This window comes from Maniola jurtina, chromosome Z (genome assembly GCF_905333055.1).
Source record: "Maniola jurtina chromosome Z, ilManJurt1.1, whole genome shotgun sequence".
In the NCBI taxonomy this organism is placed as follows: Eukaryota; Metazoa; Arthropoda; class Insecta; order Lepidoptera; family Nymphalidae; genus Maniola; species Maniola jurtina.
The window spans coordinates 9,654,382-9,678,035 of record NC_060058.1 but is presented as its reverse complement, the minus strand read 5'-3'; the positions used below and the strand labels follow the sequence as shown (position 1 = coordinate 9,678,035).

The window sequence follows — 23,654 nt, the reverse complement described above, 5'->3', positions numbered from 1 at the left end:
GTGCATAGTATTTATGGTATATTTGCTGAATAAATATTTTATTTTTAGCTTTACTTAAAACCACTCAGCCACTTCTGCAAAGTGAAGAGCTGATTCAGTTGATACAAGCAGAAGTTCCATGCCCAACAAAAGATTTGCCTGTAGAATATGTTTAAATGAATGTAACAGAACCTGTTATGGTTACATCCGAAGACATAACTCCGTCCACTAGTACAAATGGTATACAGTTTTGTTTTATGAATGAATGTTTGTATTGTTAGTATTTTTTTACTTAATGGAGACTTATCTTAATAGAGAGATAATATAATAATAGCAACTATACATGAGATATTATAGTGCACTATGTTCACAAATACAGGTGCACTCTATTCGCTCAATCTCAAAGTTGGATGAGACAGCCAGTTGCCTGAACATAAACCTATTACTTAGGTATTATTCATGCTCATCTAAAAGTTTTTGTATTCTAAAATATAATTTCAGGTACGTACAAGGCTTCTTCTGCTGGACACAAGCGGCACAGGATTGTGAATCTTTGCAAGAAGCCTACGTCCAGCTATCATCAATTGCTTGAGATGCCAACGACAATAACGGACAATGCATATTATAATCAAATACAAAGGAAAGTTTATAAACTAGACCATAAACTCAAAAAGTTAAGTGAAAAGTATAAAACCCAAACTAAGAAAATTAAATGTGCAAGGAATTTATCTCATTCAGCACAGTTCATTAAATTACTTGAAACTTTCCCGGAGCCGGATATAGCTATTAATATTATTGTACACAGTTGGTGTAAGTGCATCAATCAGCTGTTAAAAGGCAAAATAATTAAATTTGACGAAAATGATTCTGTCAAAGCACAGGCTAGGGCATATTATACTAGAAGATGCAAAAAATAAAATTATGAAAAACTTACTAATATTTCTTTTAATCAATAATTTGTATCCTGTTCCCAGGACAGCAGTTGGCGCCAGTTTCCCTCAGATTTGAACCAGACTATAGTTGAAGACATATGAAGACCCAGTAGCCATCAAAGTGGAAATGGAGATGTGTTTAGCTGACACCAGCAGATTATTGAATGATGTGTTAATTTTATAATAATATTTTCATTTCATAATGGATTGATCAACTAAACACGTCTGCAAATGTCTACTTTGATTGATACTGGTCCGAAGTTTGGTTCAAATTTAGGGAACTGGCGCCAAACCGCGATCCAGAAAAAATAAAAATTATACAGCGCCATCTATTGCATTATTATTGTTATTGTACTACTAGCGACATCTTTGAGGCAGCAGAGTAAGCTTTATTCCATTTTCCTAGTTATATGGTAGGAGTGGCTTATCTATACCCGTTATTAGTATATTATCTATGGTGTAGCCCCAAGAATGAGGCAGACTTGCTTCTAAAAGTTCCTTGATGTTCTTTTGTCTTGTTCGTTAGCTGATGCAATCCGAATTAGTTGAAACTTTGTACATCTCTTGTTGGCACTTTTATGAGGGTTTCGTACAATAGGTGACGAATCGTTCGAACAAAAGAGGCATTGCAATACATGCTGGACAACTAGTGTAAAATAAATAAAACGAAGTAGATCAGCATGCAGGATGGCATGTTTTTATTTATTCATACATCAGAAAAAATCACATTTTGTAAAAGCGGTTACAAAGTCCCAACAGACCATTTTTGGCAATGAGGTACATACAAATATTGGAAGTGAAATCTTCCATAAACCATGAAAATCCAAAAAAATTGCCAAAATGTTTACAATTTTGTGCGTTATATATTTTTATTGTTAAATATTACAATAATCATTATTTAATGTATTCACTATTTATAAAGGAAGTCTTGAATGCAATGGTTTTACAATTTTTGTTGAATAAAATTAAAAAAAAAACCTGCAGGACCTCTAACCCATTAACATTATGCTTTATTTTATAAAAGGATTACAAATAAGACATTTATTGGAACTACTTGTATACTAATTATGCTGTAACATGACTATGTTTGAAAATACTAAAAAAAAATCACTTTTATAAAGTAAAAAGGAATTCCAAATATCTTCATAATATAATTAATTACAAATCAATTTAATTTGTCTCAATTCTTCAAAGACTAATATTTACTCCAAAATATTATAAGGCTTAACAGAAATCACTTAAACATAAAAATAAACAACAAAATTATATACAGTTGATTTAGCATTTAGAAATAAATAATTACAAAATATAAAGAGCATACAGTAAATAAGAAAATCTAATAATATTTTACAACTAGTAGAACAAAATAAATTTAGTACTTTCCAAATTACCAATATTATAAATCAAAAAAATAGATCATACTGGAATGGAAATAGCTAATAAGCAAACATTTATTATATTGTAATATTACACTAACTTACGATCGCCTACACTGCTTTTCCTACAGCATGTCTCAGACGGCAGGGTCCCAGCTAGACACATATAATATAATATATAATATAACATTAATATGTATACTTTAATCAAGATAATAATTTTTTCAATACTTTTGCTCGTAAAGTGGCTCTTTTGATAACATTGAGCGGGAGATAAAAGAAGGTGCTTTTTTTACTTCCCAGCATCCACTCCTCGCCCCCTATCAGTATCTTTATCAGTGGACCCTCCCGAACGAAACTTAGGGAATCATGTCCAAAACTTTGCTTAATTTTACTATATTTTAGTGTTGTTGTTTTTGTATTGTATTGTAGTATTGGCGCATCATTTTTAATCGAGCATGTTTGTATCTACAAATGTTTGAATGACATTATTGGTATGTACATGTTCGTATCGCTAAGATTAATTCTTACTCTCAGCGCTATTTAAAGTCTTCGTCTGCAGTTCGGGTAATATGCGCCTAGATTAGAATTATTAACATTACGCACTTGTAACATAAATAAACTAATTCCCTACTTAAAATGTTACCCAAGTGTAAAGATGTCCTAAGAGGTCTTACACTATCAATATTATCACACGATACGGGATGTCGCATTCCTATATCGAGGAAATACTAATGCTGAGAGTATCGCAATGCACCCGGATGTTTTTGAAATCTTACCATGCCTGAGTCGTGCTACGGTATTGATAATGTAACACCCCATTTTGACCTTGTCCAAGAAAATTTTACAAGTTCCGATACAGTATTGTACCCTTTGATCGTCATAAATAACTATACCCAGTTATTACTGAGTACCTACATATTATTACCAGCTTATAACGTCCGCGTCGATTCAAGACTTCGTTAGAACTCCTCAAATCGTTCCTTATAAAAAAAGTGGCATAGAGGGTGCACCTCTATGCCACTTTTTTTATAATGATCACAACAATATAATTAAATTTCAATTTATACTTATTATAATAATTGTATACATCAATTGTGCAAATGAAAAAAAAAAAACGTACCAAATTGAGGACCTCCAAGTCGTTAAAAATCATCTAATAAGTAGGAATAAAAAGCCAAAAGCTACTAATGTGCGAAATGATTTGAATTGAGTAGTCTAGAAAGTAATTATTTAGGTATTCATAACTTTTATCTATATCGACAAGAGTTATAATCACTATAAATATTTAATGTTATTGAAAATAAACATACAACATAGGATAAAACACTCACGAAATTTTCGCAACCATAAATAATTTATTATTTGTCTATATTTCATAAAGGTAGGGAAAACGGAGAGCTCGAATTTGATCAAGAAGGTACTAAAAAAATCGATTAATTTCAGAAATTATATTTGAAAGCTTATAAAAAAAATATTTACAGAGTAAACTATCTAATGAAGTCAAGTACGAAACCGATTAGCCCGACTCCATTCAATGTTTGTGTAAAAGAGTCATAAGCTTGCAAAAAAGCTCTTAAACGAAGCTAGTCTACGAGGTCGAGTGAAATGAAGAGGGGAAGTTTCAAACTGCGTAGGAAATGACTATGATGAGCTATATTTTGTAAATTGAACTAATCTCTGTTTTTAGATATTATGATGATTATGATCAAGCACCCAATTGTTTGTATATTTTTTTTTACAATACAAACAATTGCTCAGTGACTAACATTACTCAAACCTAAAAATATCTAAGCCCTGAACTATTGTAAACTAATTTAAAAGTTGTGAGTTGTTATATTCTAACATTAAGAACTGTAATTTTTAAATATTGTATAAACAATAAATAATCTAACTAGTATTTTTACTCACAAATGTATTGAAATAATATACATGCGCAACGAAAAATGAAACACTCGGTGCTACTTAATACCCCCGATATTTGCTTCATTATATTAGCGCTTCGCCTGTAACTTTACATAACATACCACACTAATAGTCATAAATAACTATTATCTTTAGACAAGGGAATCGCTTTGTGCTAGAAAATGCGAGTCAAAAGTAGTAGTAACATGACAGTCCAAAAAGATTCTATCAAAACCCAGTTGAGTGTAAGAAAATTAACAGTGGTGTTAATTAGGTTGAACACAATTCTTTAAACTTAAGTCATAGGCAGCAGTGCTGTCTTACCCTCGTTATTTTAATAACGAAACGCAGGGCATCGCAAGGCCTGCATTTCTACATAGTCGAAGTTCTATGGACTCGTATGAGGCGATTCGCTTCCTCGTTTCTAATACTACCGCAGCTAAAACATGGAATGCCCTTCCTCCTGACTTTAAAGGCGAGACTAAACAACATTTTACTAAAAGTAAAAACTTATTGTGAAGTCTTGCGGTACGTTAATAGGTACCTAACAAAGAAATGCAATAGTACGAAATACATATAAATATTACAATACATAACAGTTTTAGTATATTTGAGCCAGAAGATATAAATCATTTAGTAAATAAATCACATAAAGCTTTGCTTTAAACAACATCAATTGAAAAATTAAGCTTTCTCAAAAAATTCAGGCGTTAGTGGACGTCCGACAGAAGCGAAGCTTCAACACACTTTCCGGTGAAAGTAATTTTGACTGAACTGGACCAAACTATCTGGTCCAGCTTAGTTGATTCAACGAAGAAGTCAAATAAAATGAACTAGGAACAGCAAGCTTAATTTGCTATAATCCGTCAAACAAACAAATCTGTATGGTACAATGTATATAGCATGCAATCTGCACCGGCCACCCTCCCGTTATTAAACGTTCAGAAAACAGCAATACGTACCACACAAATATGCACAACACAACGGAAATATTCGAAACACAATTTACTTTAACATCGGAGCATAAGATACTCCGGCATCGGATTATAGCGAATTTAGTTGTTTCTTGTATATTATGGGCTAATCCAATATACATAACAAAAAGTAAAATAAATAAAAAATATTTTTGCCGTTTTACTTCCCGGCGGCCGAGTGGTCAATGTTGAGAAGTGTTTTAAGAAGCTTCGCTTCAAAAATTATTGCAAACTATTTTCCCAGTGAAACAAAAATGACACAAAATTCAAAGTGCTTACCATATACGTAACAAAATATAGTAATAAAAACTAATTCTTAACAGTCGAATAGGTAATCTGTGTTGATTCTCGGAGCAGCCCTACACAGGCAAATCGAAGCAGTCATGACCGACTGCATGACTACAATCTACCGTTCCGTGTCACACGAGACCGTTCGAGTGTTCGAGCAGGTGACGACGACTGTGCGAGCTGCCTTTGTACGGCGGCTCTAAATTGGAACTTAGATATTAACGATGGGACCGTTCAGATCGCGCACTTCGAGTCACCAAAAAGTCTTAACATTGATATTTCAAAGCCCAATTTAGTCAATGGGCTGTGTCCACAAGAGGATTACATATTGTAAGCGATGTATATCGCGTCTATTTGGTCGGAGAGGAAGCCGTCGCGCAGGTGCATGCGCTGCTTCTCACCGCGCGAGTTGATGGGCACGACGCCGGGGTCCACCACCACCACGACGCCCACGATGAGGTGGTGCTCCTCCAGCACCGTGTTAGTGACCAGTGGCACGAGGTTGAGTGCCTCGCTGTCATTGCCGTCCAGCTCCACTACCACCACGAGTAGATTGGTCCACGTGAACACGGCACTGAAATTATAACATTAGTCATCATCCATACTAATAATATCACTATGCGGAACTGTGTTTATCTGTCTCTCTGCTAGCTTTCACAGCCCAACCGTTAAACCAATTTTAAGAAAAATTTGTTCAGAGTTAGCTTATATCCTGGAGATGGACATGCTACTTTTATCCTGGAGCATCAAAGTGTGGGATTTTCAAAAACCTAAATCCAAAGGCACAAAGTAGCAGACATCCTCTATTTGGCGCAGAGATAGTTTGCAGCTTGGGACGCACATAGGCTACTTTCTGTCCCGAAAAATCGAATAGTTCCTACTATCAGTTACAGCGGACGAAGTCGCCCGCATCATCTAGTTCAATATATTAATGAATCATTAAATGATTTAACGTTTTGGTACAACGATACGTGAAAACCGATTAGCAATAAAATCAAAATATTATTCACACATGGATTCGTTATTTAGATTTAAAAAAATACGTACCATTCGGCAATCTTCTTATGGCACCTCATGACTGAGTTTTCAATATCGATAGGGTGGTACCGCATTCCACGCAGCATGATCGTTTCGTCGAGGGCGCCCACGACGAACACCGCGTCGTGGGTGTCGTGCGAGTCGGGACCCGAGACGCTCCCGCAGGCGGACGCCAGGGACTCGGTGTCGCTGTCGCGCGTCAGGATGGACGTGTCGTCGCTCCCGACGGTCGTGGTGCTTATCTCTGTTCTCCTCAAAAATCCCAAGTACCCTGTTCTCGCGTAAACTTCTCCAGTATTCCCAGTGACGAGTTGAGCGCTGAAATGGTCTGCATAGTCACTTTCGTCGCCGTAAATTGTGAAATAGCCGCTAGCGTTATGGGGTGACTGCACCCATATCTCTCCCAAATGTGAGTCCCCACATTGCCCTTTAGTCTCCGGGTTAGCCGTGATCACTTTGACTCCCGGCAACAGTTTACCGGACTCCATCAAGCAAAGCGAGTGTGGACTGCCTCGTTCCACCAGAGACACGCGGTCGTTCCTGAGAGCTCGTAGATCTACGTAGACGGTAGACGGCTCTGGACTACTCGCGCCTTGCAGACATATGGCTATGTTCACGCGGCATCCGAAGGACGTCGATACTGCTCGTGGACTGAGACCGAGAGCCGAGAACAGTTTAGAAAATGAGTTGGTCAAATTGATCCTCGGTCGCTCTTCTGCGACTACGACGCACGTTCTGACGCACGCCAGGTTGATCCCTTTCGCTTTGAGTTGATTGACAGAGCTACCGAGCCCTTTCGTGCATAGCTCCATGACGCCATAAGAACAAAACGTGTCCCGAACTTTGTACTGCGAGACCGCGCTCAACCAGAGAGCTGGATTGATCTCTACTTCCGAAGGGGGAATCAGGATAGAGTGGTGGCCCGAATAGATGCTGCTGAGACACCACAGAGCGAATCCCAGCCCGCAGTACGGGTCGAGACACAGAGCTATGTGTCGCGACGGGTACAGTTCGCAAGCTATCTTCATGGAGCGGCAGAGCGACGTGACGGCTGCATGCGACATTTTGATTCCGGCCAGCATGCCTGTCGTAGACACGCTAAAGTCCAAATACGCCAGCATCTCTGCCGTCGGAGCTCTATACAGAATGGGTAACTTCTTCTTGGGCATGTCGTCAGTGTCGAGTGTGATGGGCCAAGCCTTGCTGTCGAGGACGTTGCTCGCTTCTTTAGACCTGAGCAGTTTTATCACAGATTGGTTGGAGAGGACTAGCGTCGCTTTGCTCACGTCTACGATCATTCGCACCGTCGGCAACGTCGTGTGTAGGTTCTGCGGATGAGGCGGCCTTATCGTCACCGGAACGGCGCCCACGTACAGACAACCGTAGAAAGCGCAAATGAGATCAAGTCCCGGTGGGAAGATTAAAGCCACGTGATCGCCCGTGTTGACGCGACCTTTCTCCAATAACAGGTTGCCGATTCTCTCGGCTTTCTTGTGTAATTCGGCGCAAGTCAAAACTTTGGAAACGGCGCCTTTCGAATTGAGCAGCGTAAATATAACATGATCGGATGTACTTTGTGCGCGCCACCTGAGTATTTGTGATATGAATTGATACTGAAAAAGAAGAATTCAGTTGATTAAATGATGGTAAATAGACATTTAAATTGGATGGCACACCCATCCAATTTACTTTTGCAGATTGTAGGTGCTTTTACCTTTCGAGCGGCGTCGGAGTCGTCGGTGTAGCCCATGTCACGGCCCTGAGCGGAAGCTAGTCGATTGCCTTGAACCAAATTACCGACGATCACCGAAGCAGGGCCGACATCTGCTGGTGAAACGAAATACTTGTGTTAATAATTTTATCTCAAAAACAAAATAGATACGTAACGTGTGTTTCAAATGTACCTGAATGTATTTCCCTCGGCTTGGGCAAGTTTGTGACGCAAGTGTGAGGGCACATGAGCACGTTGGCGGGGTGCAGAGTTCCTTCGAGGAAGCGCCTTTTACATTCACTGAGATGTATGCCGCCGAGAGGGGTTTTCGGGAGGTAGTTTGGTTGCACAAGCGCAAGGCAGTATATGCCCACTTGATGGATCGAGTCGACTGCTTGCAATACACGTGACATCCACTGGAAAGACTGGAAATAAACAGTTCATTTTTGGGTCAAAGCAACTACGGGATGAACTTAGTCAAAAAGCCGGTCAAGTACGAGTCAGACTCGCACACGAAAGGTTCCTTTTTACAATGTATAGGTAAAGCCCTTTTATATGATATTGTAATCTTACTTTGAAAGTTGAAAATACTAATTTTATTTGCTTGTGAACAATCTGAACATATTTTTTTTTTTGTTTTACTTATGCTATAAGACCTGCCAAATTTCACGATTTCTTGACAGACACGACAGACAGACGGACGAACAGACGGACAACAATGTGATTGTCACCTAAGTAAATAAACCTTAGCGGGAAGAAAATTAACCTTACCTCTTCCTCGCCGCAGTCGGGGCGCTGCTCGGCGACAATGCAGATGCGTTCGTCGCGTAGCACACGCACGGAGAAAACTGCGATCCGACCTCTGTAGATGAACTTCATGGGTTCGACGGCGAGAACCGTGGCTATTATGTCGTCCATGTTGTGCTTGCGCCCCGTCACCGTCATGAGGCCGTCGCGCGAACCGCACACAAACACCAAGCCTAAACAAAGTATCACGACATGTTAAGAAAGAAAGAAGAAAAAGTGTTCATTCGGAGTCACAAACAGTATAAATAAAAATAATCATTCAAAATAAGATTTGTGGTGTGTGATACCAAAATGAACTTCACACAGCATTTGCCACCAGTACGCTGTCTCAATATCTATCTTCTTAAAGTAGTAGTAAGTAATGCGGTCTTTTTCACAATATTCTAAGCTTACAACATCATAATACTTGATGGGTAAAAGCCCGTAGTAAATATATTGTAATTAACTTACCACCGGGCCCAAGGAATCCAAGTAAACCACTCCGAATGTAGTGCTCTTCGCCAATAGGGTCCCCATCAGCGTCCAGCGGCTGAACGCGGAATACCGTGTTGGTGAGGCCCGGCAGGCCCCAGTAGCCGGATCCGGTCGCTCCGGACAGCACGCATATTTCACCCACTTCATCCGTCTTGCAAAGGAATGCTGGACCTTCCATTTTCACGACCACAATTACGCCTGCACACAGGAAAATTTATACTGTACAGTCAAAGTACCTGGAGAGTGACATAGGCTATTTTTATCGCAGAGAATGAAAGAGTTGTTACGAGATTTTTAAATACCTAAATCCACACGGACAAAGTCCATCAACTAGAGAGATTATAATGTTTCGTTTTTATGTGGAACACAGTACTCCGTGGCTGTTGTGGCACTAAATGCAACCAAAATGCCCTGTATATTCCATAAGTTTAATAAATATATGTAAATAAAATAAATAATATAGATACTCACACGAAGGCATAACTTGTCCACAGTCCTGCAGCGTGAGCGAAGTGAGCGAGTTTTCTGCGTCCACCCTGACGACGCCGTACGAGAGGCCGGACATAGAGAGCACGCCGCGTCCGGCGGACGAACCACCACGGCCGGCGCGGCGGACGCACACTGTCAACGATTCGCTGCTGCAAGCACACGGGCAAATGGCGTCGCCGCGTACACCTGCCAATGAAACAAGTAGAAAATAAATTATAATAAGTGGTTGTATGTTATTACAGTATAATACTGCCTCTACAGTTTTCACTTCATCAGGAGGCAGGGCCTCACACTAAAGCTTGTAAGTCATATGTTTGGTGAAGTTAATAAAAAAATATTTATTTATTTAAGATTTTCAAGCAACATAACATATTGTTTATCTCTTCTACTTTTGTAAGAATTTCATTATAGTTGCATAGAGTCTCTCTAGTGAAATTTCACACTTTGATAACATTATGGAGAACACTCAAGGTCTCAAGTATGCAGGTTTCCTCACGATGTTTCCTACACCGTTAAAGTAAGTGATATTTAAATGCTTAAAACGTCATACAAAAGAACATACAAACCTTTACTCTGAAATACGGACAGGAACTGATCGCACGACGACAAGGACCAAGGATTAGCACCATCTGCCACCAACAGCATCCTCAAGGAACTGAGTGAGATTTCCTTATGGTCCCGTGTGGCTAAGAGGCCCCAGTGTAGATCGCGTGACTTGACTATTGCTACTGATGCCCTGGTGAATAGAAAAATTGATATTATCTTTCATACGTGTCTAAAGTGAAGACCTAAAACTAGGACTTGGTTCCTATGTGTAAACCGCTATCTTTTCTACTTTCATGCGTTTTTATCTTCTGTCTTACTCATTATCGAGCACGAATAATATACGCCATGCGATATGAACGTAACATGTCTATGGTATGTGTCATAAGATATAGAATACAAAAAGTGTTATGTGATGTCGCGACATGAACTCACAACATGACCTCTGCAATATTTACTACAGCCTGTCACAGCGTCACTTTTCTTTAATTCATGATCATGACTCTGCTCAAGTGAATCATTACTTGCGCATGTTAGTCATGGAGCTATTGAGTCACCGTTGACTATTATCTCACAAAAATAAGCTTTGTTCTAAAAGTGGTTTATTTTTAAAAATGATAAATTGATAAGTAATTTTGAATACAGATAAATTTTTTGTAATGCACTATTTTTTTTAATTACGCGTAGAAGTGAACTGAAAGATGACACCAGCAATACAAAGGGCTGCAATTTATTTTATATAGCACTAACTTATGTCCTTGACTTCCAGCGTGGACTACACAATTTTCAAATCCCTATTTTACCCCCTTAGGGTTGAATTTTCAAAAATCCTTTCTTAGCGGATGACGTGTGTAGATTTTTAGATCTTTGTTAGGGATAACCTATTTATAGATAGATACATTATAAGATAAGATATTTAAACATTATAATTAAATAGCTGATGCCCGCGACTTCGTTCTCGTCGACAGAGGTTTTTAAAAATTCTGTGGCCAAAATCCGCCATTCAGCCAAAACTGTCCAGAAGTTTTAGCGTGAAAGAGTAACAAACATCCATCCATCCACCTATTCATACATACAAACTTTCGCATTTATAGTAGGATAAATAATGCATACCTATATTTTGTGATCATATGCATCCAGGAAGCCGGGCTGACTTTCATAAGAGCGTACGGTATAAATATGACGTGCATGCCGTTTAGAACACTCGCGAGCACCGCATGCCACAGCCCTGTCTCCCTTTTGAAGTCCAGGACACACACCATGTGTTCCCCTTCAGTGTAATTACAAGCTACCGAGAGCATTCGACAGTGTGATAACATAGATGATCTGAAAAAAATTTATCAATAGAAATATACAACACTCAACAATTACACACTGTATAGGGGCACAAAATGTTGAAAATTCCTCAGTAAAGAACATGTTATAAAGTTCACACGCCAGCAACACGCCAGTCGACGAATCGTAGCTACATGAAGCATACTTGCGAATTCGAAACGTTCATTTCACAAAACGCCAAACGCTCGCGTAGCGTTGCTTGGCAACAGTCTAACTCGATTTGAAGCAGTGAATGCACAAAAGGCGAAATTCCCACGATGAAGGACCTGGGCGCAGCAAATACCCATGTTTTATGAGAATGTTTTACAAGTCTATTAATATCTCTTTCATCCGAGAGTACTGCAACAGTTTTACAAGCTTTTCTACTGACACATATGCATTATGCATAATTTATATACATCCGAAAACAGTTTCGTTGATGCTGTAAAAATGATTTGCGAAAGTTTTCTTCAATTTCCTATAAGATTCGTCAAGTATACGCTTTATGATATGTTTATCTTAAGTTAGGATCCAGGTTTTTATTTTTGCAGTCAATCATCGGGTCGATGTGTTTCAGCGCAGGCGGAACTTATGTGTCTTGCCTATTGCTAGTTCAGCTTCGCAACCCATTGAGCTATGGTTACTCTGGTTCTACACCTGATTTGATCACATAGAGAAACTCCAGGCATAACTCTGATCGCCTGCTGAGTGACTGAGCTTACTTATGGGAAGATAAGAACACACTTACCTAGTAACAATGACTCCCATTGCGGAGCCGTCAGCAGCAGATGTGTGCTCAATGTGCGCCGGGCCGTCCTCCGCCGGTCGAGGCGGTGGGATCCAATCTCGCGGCGGCCTCGGGAGCTTCTCCGTCGACACCCATTGCAATGAGGGCCAGCCCCGAAACGACACCACGTCACCAGATGATGTTTTTGGTAAACCTGTTTAAAAACATGCATACATAGACTGCTAAAATCATTACCCTTTCTTGGCTTTGCCGCAGTGGGGTCAAAAACCACGACTTCTTTCATTTTCAAATGCAAAGATTTTTGAGGCATAGATGCGACAATTGGTACGCCACACATGCACTGTTTTGTACAGAAATCTCTGGAAAGCATTTGAGGTAAGCTTCAGTTCACGCGATTGCAACTAACACCCGTATTCACAAACGTTATTATGAGGTCTCGTAGTGCGCTCGAACGCACAGTGTAGGTTCCACCAATCAGATTACTGTGTCACGTCAATTTACAATGATCTGATTGGTGGATGCGTTCGCTTACACTATGCGTTTGAGCGCACTGTGTGACCCCACAGTAATGATTGTAAATACAGCCGTGCTGTTACGCGACTAACCTCAGTCATTCTTAAAAGTTAGACGATGGGATTTGCTGTTATTTTTACAAAAGTAATGGTGTATGACGGATGGCCTACCATCTAAGGCATAAACCGATGACATGATAAACCTGGTAGTAATTCTCACCTTTCTTCACTCACACTCTTAAAGAAATTGACAGATGTAGAACCTACTCTCTAATGGCCTTCGAAGAGTACTACATGTAGTAGCATATGCATAAGATATCCCTGTTTTACAGTCTTGAGTCATTATTGTTTATCCAGCAAGATTTATTAGCATTCGCAAGCGTAACCAGGCCATGATTTCCTCCTATATGGATTACGTCATGTATGTCAACTGTCAGGAACGTATAAAAACAGTTTCATTGAAAAAGGAACATTTCATTTTTTAAGCAAATGTACGCTTTTTTTTTAATTCGATGACAAGTTAGCCCTTAACTGCAATGTTACTTGGTGGTAAGTGACGATGTAGTCTAAGAAGGTCGACTTAGAACTGGTATGCCAGTTCTACTTAACCCACTCTTAATAAGTATCTACGTAGGATCGCACCGCAATGCCAAATCACCTCTGACCAGTACAGACCAGTGCTAATTCAGAATTTATAATTTCATTAAGTTTCTCTGCTTATTGAACCCTAGGCCTCTCACTTATAAGACTGCAGTTTTCACCTCTGTTCCCGGAATTTGGTCAAATTGATCGCATTTTGAGTTCTGTCATTTACATGGAAATTTTCAGTTTGAACAATTGCGATTGTTGTTCGCCGAAACCGTCAGTCGGACTGTTGGCATTGTTATTGCCGCAGTACACATTTGAATTGGAAAACGCCTTAACTCTCAGAACGAAACAAGACAGGCACAAAATGTATACGATAATATTAAAATGCTACAATTATTTATGCTGCAGTAAATTGATCGCTATTGGGTTTAACAAAAATCCTGAAATAATATCCTGTAAATTTTTAAAGCGAAATTCAAATTCCATATTGACTGTGCCGATGTAAGCTTGAAGCTATGGAAATTTTGAAATCAAATTAACACTCCCCTGTCCGTCCAATCTGCAAAAAGGTGTGATTGCTCACATTGGACATGATCACGTCAATATAGACATAACTTCAATACATAGTGATACAGTTAATTTCATTAGAAGTATACATAACGTATACTTCTACTGTACATGTATACTTAAATTTTCCTTAGTTTACTTAGAAGGTAAACAAGTAGCTTCTCCCTGAAATGCGTAATGTGTGGCCCATAAGATAGTGTTACCGCGAATTGACAATGCATTCATGACACGAGTGAAAAATCTAACTTCAGAAGGTCGAAAGCGCCGGGCACATCGTATCGCGTTCGGCTTTTTATCTTTTAACCAAACTTAGGAAAAACGGAATATACTAACCTTTCAAGCAAGCATCAGAAGTCAGCGCATACTGGATGCCACAAGAGCCAAGCAGGAAGCCGACTTGTTGGAGGCCAGCGTCCCGTCTAGTCAATGGCACTTCTATGGGCACGGGAACGATGCCCGCTTGCAGACAGCCGTAAAAGGCGCACATGAAATTGATTGGGTCGTTGTTTGGGTACACTAACGCCACCCTGTCGCCGGGCTTAATTGAATTGTCTCCGGTGAGCGGACCGCCACTACTGCTTTTCGATGTGAATGTTCTATTCAATATTGCGTGTGCTATTTTCAGCGATCGGCTTAGGAGCTTTCCTGTTAAAAAAGAAATATTCACTTTTCATTCAATACCTTTGACATTGTGCAAAAATAAATAGAAAATACCGGTGCATTTCAAAATCAATAAGGCCTAACGCAAATTCTGTGAGGCGTTATTTGAAAATTTATCAATTTAGACGCCAAAAATGGATTTTTGATAAATAATAGAACGAGTGAAATAGTGGCCTATAGCGGAACTTGTCGTACGAGCTCGTAATTCAAGCATAAAGATTTTATAATAGGAAATGCGGGTGAGTTAGATAACGAAGCAAATGTTGGTAACTGGTTGCTTTTGACATCCAAGTAGACAGTAATGCTAAAACATTTATTCAGCAATTGAAAATAATTCAAGATTCAAAGTTATTGTTTCATATCTTAACAGTATCACTCGACCTGAAATGTACATAATTGAAGTAGTAAAGAGCACGAGAGCTAATAGCACTTTCAAATAAAACTATTTCTCTTTTAATCAAACTCTAACAAGTTTTTTTTTTACTTTTCTAAGAACATAAATGTGAACGAAGTTTCCAAGCTTGGAAACTAATCACTGGCAATATTCCTGTAAAGTTAACGAAGGTGATGTCGGCACGGCGAGTATTGACAAAGTAAAAAGGGATAAAAAAATTATATTAGAAAGTTTCATGGTTGGAAGAAAATTCATAACATTTAATAAAAACATTATATTGAATATTTATATTATTAAATGTTGAATTTATCGGGCGGAACCTAAAAGTTAAGAAATGCTATTAAACTAGCAAAACTCTTGTTTCTGCTGCCTAAAACAAGCAAGCAGGACTTCTTCGAGCGATTCTTCTCAACATCTTAGCTTCCATTAAACGTCTATGAATGGTGCTTCAGAATTCTTTGGGTTGGACGCCAAAAACCTCTATTCTAAAACATTCGTCCTCTTTATTGGGTTTGGATAGGTACAAGTAAAATCATGAAGTTATTGCCAGCAGAAATTTCGTGAATTTTTGGCCTTGAGATCATTGGTGGTGCAGAAGTTTATAAACTAGCTGCTAGAAAACAAAGCAATAACAAGTTGTTTTCTCCACTTGCCATGAAGATAGTCGTTCTAAACTACGAGCACACTTAATTATGCGAAAGTTTAATTGAATAAAAATATTTTGATTTTAAACGTTCTCCGGCAATGGAGACTACGACGTAGAGAAAGTATATATAAGTTTTTAGATGATTCGTAAAACAACTTACCATATGTGAGTGAATTACTAAGTTTTCCGTTAGGATCGAGCACAGTGGCGACGTTTGCTTTGAAAGACGCTGTCCCGTATCTCTGCAACGCCGCCTCCAGGTTTCTCGGCAGACCGGCTGGAACCACAAGCTGTTCGCCCACAGCCGGGGTCATGGTACCGCCTTCTGGTTTCGGCGCGTTTGGATCTTTTGGATTCGCTGCAATCTCTAATTCTATGTCGTCGTCTTCGTAGAACTCTGGTAACGGTCTGCGCTTGGGCCGCTTAAGTGTGTTAAGGAGTTGTTGTATTTTTGCTGACACCTGCAGATTTATGAACGAATCAAAAATAGATAACTAAGGGTTATTCTATCGTCAAATAAACTTTGATTTGACATATTTAAAGATTCTCCATACTAACTTCATTAATTGACTTCATTAATTGGCTACAGAGTAAGCCCTAATTCGCACGAGCGTTAAAAAGCGTTGCGTTAAAACCAGGCATTGCGCTGACAATATAAAGTGCGCGTTAAAAAAGCGTTGATCTGTGAACAGATACTTGGGAATGCATTTGTTCTATTTGAACGCTTTTTTAACGGACGGAAAAAAGCTCTGTGGCGAATGAGGCCTTAGATTACCTTTTTAGATTAGCCCGCTTCCATGTTAGACCGCACCGTCTCTACCAGGTGGTGTCTTAGTCTCAGGTTACTAGAAAGGAGAGAATAAATAGAATAGTTTAGTGGTTGACCTTCCATCTGCCGGTGCCAGTGCCAGTGTCTTCTGGTTGCGCGTAACACTGCACGCGGTCGGCGATGTGGGCGCCGCCACGACGCGCCCCTGACGTCGTGTGTGTTACGTCAGGCTGAATATCTATTGACAAGTAATATTTTTACTTGGATCATTAAAGTACAAGATATGAGACAATGAGGTAGAGGAGTGGTTACTTTGGCAGTAAAAGTGGGTGGGCGGTAGTTAGGGTAAGCCTGCACTGCGGAATTTCACCGCACGATTTTAGAATTCTGTGAATAATGGAAATTATGTAAAGCCGCACGCACTCACGAAACTACGCGCGAAGTTTCATACAAATTCCATGTCACAGTATTATCCGTCAAAAATCTCGCGATGAAATACAGCAGTGCGGGCTTACCCTTAGATAACTGTAACATCAACAGCACGGCAGCACGTCACACTTTTCATGCACGGAGGACGACGAGCGACTGTACAGTACCGTGGCTCCTACGCGCGCTTCGCAGTGACTATGATTTACTTACAACTTATTACGTAGATATATGAGGCGACACATTGACATCGCACTGCGCTTCGGGTTTTAACGACCAGATCGTAAATAAATTACTGAAATATGTAGACGTTTGAATCACACACGTTGTGTTTTGTTTATAGTTGTACCACGGATAATTTACTGACCACCGACTCCAAAACGGGTACATATATTGCATACGATATTTAACTCCGTTAACCAATCACTATATGCGCTCTGTTAAATGTCGAGGAATATCTTGAAGTCTATTTGTTTAGTTCTTGACCTTCAATATATTATATAAACCGATATTAGGCTGGGCATATAGGGCATCGAGGAACGTGTGTGTTACGTAATAAACGTAAAACTAACAAGATTTTATTTTAACTCAAACTCTTCAAAGCTATAAAAAATGTTAGCCGTACAATAACATAAAGTAAGATACAGAAATCCAAGTACTTTAATGGGATTTGATGAAACAATTACTAGAAGATTCGCTGAACATAAAACTTAGATCTCGGCAGCTTTGTGAGATGATTAAACTTTTGTATCCTTGGGGATGTAATCTTGAGTCTGGCTCAGCCGTTTTCTGATCGCTAATAAAAAGTACGTTGAAAGAAAATTCTTCAGGGAACCGCGTGTTTTGAAACGGATTCTTTCGTAATAGCTCTAGAAAATTTAAAAACTTGTTATCGGGTTATCTAGTCAAGACATTATTCGTATGACGCATCAACATTTGACAAAGTCTGTTTCTTTACTGCTAGAAGCTGTTTCGCACTACTACAATAAGGCTTCCGTTTCCGCGTCAATTACAATATAGGAACTTTTAGAAGAAGTGCGCTCCACCTTAAGGTGCATCATCACATACTTTGGTGTGATAGTGATCAGCCAAGCGCAAACCTATTTAATTAAATTAAAACCATATTACCATATCGCACCTTCAGAATAGTAGTGACGTATCTCAAAAAAACATTTTTTTGGGAAAACAAAAACAAAGTTTTGAAACTGCAAACTTTCAACTTTGAACTGATTTAATTAATTAATTTTGTATGAAAACGTATCAATTATTTGATTTTTATATTAAGTTAAGTTCATTTTTTGTGAAACATGATCAATAAAAAAATGGTATGTTGCATATTTTTAACTAAAATTAAGGTTTTTAAAAATGTTCCCAATTTAAGTCAATATTATACTGAAACTATTTTTTTTTTTAAAGACCGTTTTCGTCCTAAGTCTCTTTTATTCTGAAATCATTGTACAGTTTTTATCCTATTTCTAAAAAGTGCACTACAAGAATAAACTGAAAATATGCTATTGTGTCACATATCGAAATTAGTCATTTTATATTAAAAAAAACTGTGAAATTAAACACTTTTTAATTTTCAAAAGACTTGTATTAAGTCACTTTGGCACAGAAAATAAACATAATAATCTCGTTCGAGTCGAAATCTGCAATTATAAAATTAAAAATAATAAAATCAATAGAAACAAAACAACCTTACAATGATTGTATTATCCATATAGAAATAGCTTTTTCAAAGTACAATTATCACAATCATTCGTAAATCAGTCTTCAGGCAATGCTTTGCACAGCCAATGTTTATAATAATTCAGTTTAATTTTCTTTAACAAATACAAATACTTGTACTTAACAAGTTAACAATTACAAATCAATATTCATCGTTTAACACAATGTTATAAGAAACTATAAAAAATCAAGAAACCTTCGTTATAAAAAGAGTGTGCAGTATACGGCAACGCTATGCCCTATGCATAGCATTGCCGTACTGCACACTCTATATAAAATCTGTATAGAATGTTTGCCTGTGTAATTAAATTGAATCAATTATATCAAAAATCTCCTTAACATGTTAACATTTATAATTCAATACTTTGGTAAACAACGCTATATAAAACTAATAACTAAAACCTATAGCAGAAGAGCCTATTATACTTATAAAAATAGTTAAATAATGTTATTATAAAAATCAGCATAATAATGAGGTATCAAATTATGTTCAATCAATGAACGTAAGTCAGTTTTTTTCCTCTCAGATAACACCAGTCTTTGGGAGTATGCTTTGGTCATAGCAATTTCTCTTATACCACTCATCTTCTTCCTTTTGTTTCTCATGTTTACCTTGTTGAACTCATTTTGACTATAAGATGTTTTATAGTAAAATGTGAACGTATCCTCTTTTATAAATTTAAGAATTTTTACGTCATTCCAAGTCACATTGCCCTTATTTTCATTTTCACTAAAGTTGTAAGCCCATTTCTCTTGAAACATCTTCAAGTCCCAAAAAAAATCATACGTTAATTCTTGAACAATCAACGGTTTCCCGTTTTTTCGCGAATTTTTTATTAAAGTGACGTATTGACAAGGTGCGTATATGGGTCCAGCCTTTTTATTCCGTTGGATTTCCTTTTCAATGAGGCTGTGGACGTTGTCCCCTTCATTTTGGGTATGACCCTTTATTAGGTACTTTTGGGTTATAGACTGGATGTTCTCAAAATGTGATACTGCGTAGGAATATAAGCAAGCTACATATTTATTTTTGTTTTGTCCGCAGCAATTGTCGGAATAAAACGTAACGTGGATGGCCTGACCCTGATGTTTTGCATTTAAAATCTCCAAATACTTAAGAACACACGATCCGATCTCGCTAGATCCGCGTTTCCCCTGAGTTTCGTCCCAGAAAAAGCTGTAGACATCTCCATAAGCTCCAATATCACGTTTGTGTTCACTTTCTGTGTTTTCCTCCAGATTTTTGTCTCTTTTCTTTAGTAATTCCACGATTGTGAAGTTGAGGCAATTCAGTTTTGTTTTGTAATAGAAAGAAGACGAATCACCGCTAGGACATTGCATAACTGCTTGCAGGTCGAAAACTGCACAAATATGGGTTTCATCAATGTTCAGTCGATCATTGTGTTTCTCTTTTCGGGATAAATCTTTTTCTTTTAAATGACGATCATATTTTTCTTTTAGTTGTAGTATTTTTTCTGGAGAAGCAAGTTCATATTCAAAACATAGGTCGCATCTATCTTTTTTGGGTTGGAAAAATCCAATATTAAACTGTTTTGTGAAAATGTCATAATATAACCAATATTGACATGTAGCTTTTCCTGCGTCGCGTTGATCTTTATCAAAATCTCTCCATAGATCCATTATGGTCTTCTCTCCACCTATATACTCGCGAGAAGTTGAAGACCTTAAATAATGCGATTCAATCCTAGGTATGCAATTAATGTGGTTCTTTATGTCTTGTATGATTGCTGGTTCTATCCTTTTTTTATTCTGGTTTTTACCTCGATTATCTTTCTCTACGAAACCTTGCGCATCTGTCTTCTTTTTAACAGTTCTTATTTGCCTGTCACATATACCTAACGTGTTTATAAAGAATGTTTTGCAAACTCTAATTTTAGTACCATTAACTGTAAAATAAAATGCATTATTAGGCTGTCTTGGTCTAGCCGCGTTTGTGTATTTATATTTTGGTTTTATTTCTACCATGCAATTTCTTATAAAAGATCTCTGTAATTCCAAGTTGCCTAGTGCCCAATATTTTTGAAATAATAGATTTCTATCGATCTCATTTATGTTATCGACACATTTGACTCTACATTTGCTGGTACATGGATCTTTTATAGAACGAGCGGGAACATTTTTTTTAGATTTAGTGTTAGACACATATTCTTTCCCAGTATTTCGCAAAGTTTTGGCAACAATTTGTTTCCACTTATTGGGATTTCGTAGACGTTTGCGGGATTTCTTTGGACCTTCCACAATAGAAGCATTAACATTTTCGGCATCACTGTCTGTAGTATCAGAAGATGAGGAAGTACTCGACGCAGATAATCTGACTGCAACTCCAAGACGTGAACGAGGCCTATTTGAATACGAAGGGTCATCGTCGCTCAAGTCTGCATCACTTTCGTTCGAATGAATAGGTGACTCACAATAATTTTTAGGTGGCTGTGTAGTGTTACGATATGTACCTGTAGAGGTTGAGGGGTCACCTATCTTTGTATTCGACTCAATTGTGTTACCATTATGGAGCGGGCTACTGCGACTAGAGGAAGATGAGCTACTTGAACAGCTAGAAGACGAGGAACTGCTGGACGATGAATTGCTGCGTGCTCGCCTAGGCAGTTCATTTTCTAGTTGGTTCTGTCCCTGTGTACATTTCAGATTTTCCACTTCATCTGCCACAGGTTCCTAAAATGTAATATTTTAAAATGAATACTTAGATATATACCTAATTGTGTATAATATAAATATCTCATGTGCTTACATCATTTGTGTGACTCTAATGTCTTAGTATACTGCGTACACTAACTTAATAAAAAAAAAACATTATTTTATTTACCATAACAGTGATTTCATGTGCAGCTTCTATTGGCTGCGAATAGCATTGTTCAGTATTAACCTGAAAGCATAGATTAACAAATAAGTGAATATGCAATGTATGTTATGGCATTAAATAACCATCTACGTAAAAAGACAATATTTTGAGACCAACCCTAGTTATGATCCTTTTGCTATCGCAAAGTTCGTGTGCATAATTTAGAAACGGCACACTTTTTTCAGGTGTGCCTTCTATTATTGATGGACTGGATGGCCGAGAGGTATCGCTTCCATACTCATTCTGTAAATATCATAACCACTATTAACCTTCTTAAAGCTAGGTAGGAACCTACCGTACCTACTTAGGTACTGTAGGTACTAAGTTGTTATAAAACTAAAAAGAAAATCGTTGGAAAAAGCCAATTGGTTAGAAATAATTAGGCAAAATACAATAACATTTAGTTACCTGAGTCAACTTTCGTTTTCTTTGCTGAATAAAATGAGGAATGTTTTCTTTATTAATTTCATCCTGTAACAAAAAAGCACAAAAGCATATAGGTACTTACACTTCAAGTCTACTTGCCTAGTTTCTGTAATAGATTTCCGTAAAAACTGGTCCGAGGGCCAACTTACATTTTTGTTACAGCTTGGCACTACGTCCACCTGAAAACGTCAAGATAATTACGATAATTGTTAAAAAAAAACCAGTAAATACAATTAGTGTAAAGTAAATATAGTAACAGAAATAACCTCTCGTTGCTCATTAATTATTTGTAATTTCTCAAGTATGTAGTCTGCTCTTCTCTTCATTTTTATTCTTATCTGAAACCAACAGGGCTACTAAAAATATAGTTTAAGTATTCGGTATTTAGGAAATACAGAGTCCTAAATCTTATTAAGGCAAATAAACACACCCATCTTCTATAATTATAAGGACTCATTTATTAAAATAGCTCATTAATTTATAGGCAAATTAGTGTAGTAGTGACACATTTTGATGTAAAATGTATTAAAGTCCTTGGTTTTATTTTAAAAGGGACTCAATTCTGTTTAGTCCTTATGACTATTCTCAGTTTAAAGTATTAAAGGGCCTCAATCACCAATAAGTCCTAGAAGTAAAAACCAAATCGGTAATAAAAAGACCTAATATGAAAAAGAGTCTCTCTTAAACTGAAGATTGAGAAGTTTACTTACCCGTTTGTTCAGTACACAAGCGACTTATTACGTTTTAGGTCAATTCACTAATAAACTTGCGACGACTTATTCACTTCACTTTCGATGCATCACTAAACGCGTCATTACAGATCTGAGCGGCGCGGGTAGAGGGAGGGAGTGCGAAAGAGACCGAAGTATCGTTAGCTTTATTCTACCATTAAAACGCCGCTTCTTTACTATTCACCTAAAAGTGCATCCCTTTTAGTGACCCTCTATGACCGTAACTCAATTTCTTCGATTTTTGAGTTAAGTCCATACTATTCTGAAGGTGCGATATAGGAAACAGGAATATAGGTTTGCGGTATAGCCATTATGACGAGACGGAGAGTGTGCGGGTAGTGCATAATTAGATGCGGGATAGGTTTGTCGCTTCACCACTTCATTAATTCAAGAGTATATCAGCATAGATTAAGATCACGCTAAGAGAATTTAGGATGATTATAGTAAATGCCCTATGCTACTGATACAAATTTCACACGGATAAATGTGTTTTAAAGATTCCGTAAGAATTTTTCAAACTCTTCTCGCAGTGAGTCTATGTTATAGAGAGTGCGAATAAATGATGAAAACAACGATTCCTAAAGTAGTTTTTAAGCTATGACCAAAACATTTTTTTTAAAGAATATTAGCCATGTTAAATGACTAATATTCCCCTTTCCTCTCCAACTAAGCGTCAGGCTTGTGCTAGGAGTAGGTACGACAATAGTGCAACGGGCGGGGTTTGAACCGTCGACCTTTCGGTTTTCAGTCC

The 23,654-nt window shown here is 38.0% G+C and overlaps 2 protein-coding genes across 6 annotated transcripts in view; both read right to left on the bottom strand.

The window, feature by feature from the left end:
• Positions 1-1,586: 1,586 nt before the first annotated feature.
• The window catches only part of LOC123880304 (disco-interacting protein 2), a 72,388-nt gene continuing 50,320 nt past the window's right edge, over positions 1,587-23,654 (bottom strand). For 4 of the 5 annotated variants that reach the window (XM_045928344.1, XM_045928347.1, XM_045928348.1 and 1 more), the window contains 13 exons: positions 16,831-16,952; positions 16,106-16,406; positions 14,579-14,890; positions 12,579-12,771; positions 11,630-11,842; positions 10,540-10,709; positions 9,956-10,159; positions 9,461-9,682; positions 8,975-9,183; positions 8,397-8,628; positions 8,207-8,319; positions 6,502-8,105; positions 1,587-6,028 (listed from right to left, as the gene is read on the bottom strand). In XM_045928344.1, the coding sequence (XP_045784300.1) occupies positions 5,776-6,028; positions 6,502-8,105; positions 8,207-8,319; positions 8,397-8,628; positions 8,975-9,183; positions 9,461-9,682; positions 9,956-10,159; positions 10,540-10,709; positions 11,630-11,842; positions 12,579-12,771; positions 14,579-14,890; positions 16,106-16,406; positions 16,831-16,952 (4,148 nt within the window). In that variant the 3' untranslated portion in view covers positions 1,587-5,775. The remainder of the gene's footprint in view (positions 6,029-6,501; positions 8,106-8,206; positions 8,320-8,396; positions 8,629-8,974; positions 9,184-9,460; positions 9,683-9,955; positions 10,160-10,539; positions 10,710-11,629; positions 11,843-12,578; positions 12,772-14,578; positions 14,891-16,105; positions 16,407-16,830; positions 16,953-23,654) is intronic. The other variant, XM_045928345.1, reaches the window with a different exon arrangement.
• On the bottom strand, positions 18,439-23,179 carry LOC123880309. Its single transcript, XM_045928364.1, has 7 exons — positions 22,883-23,179; positions 22,439-22,510; positions 22,322-22,351; positions 22,155-22,217; positions 21,864-21,989; positions 21,711-21,770; positions 18,439-21,559 (listed from the first exon to the last, which is right to left on the bottom strand). Exons 2-7 carry the CDS (start codon positions 22,496-22,498, stop codon positions 19,307-19,309), a joined length of 2,592 nt encoding a protein of 863 aa, XP_045784320.1. The 5' UTR covers positions 22,499-22,510; positions 22,883-23,179; the 3' UTR covers positions 18,439-19,306.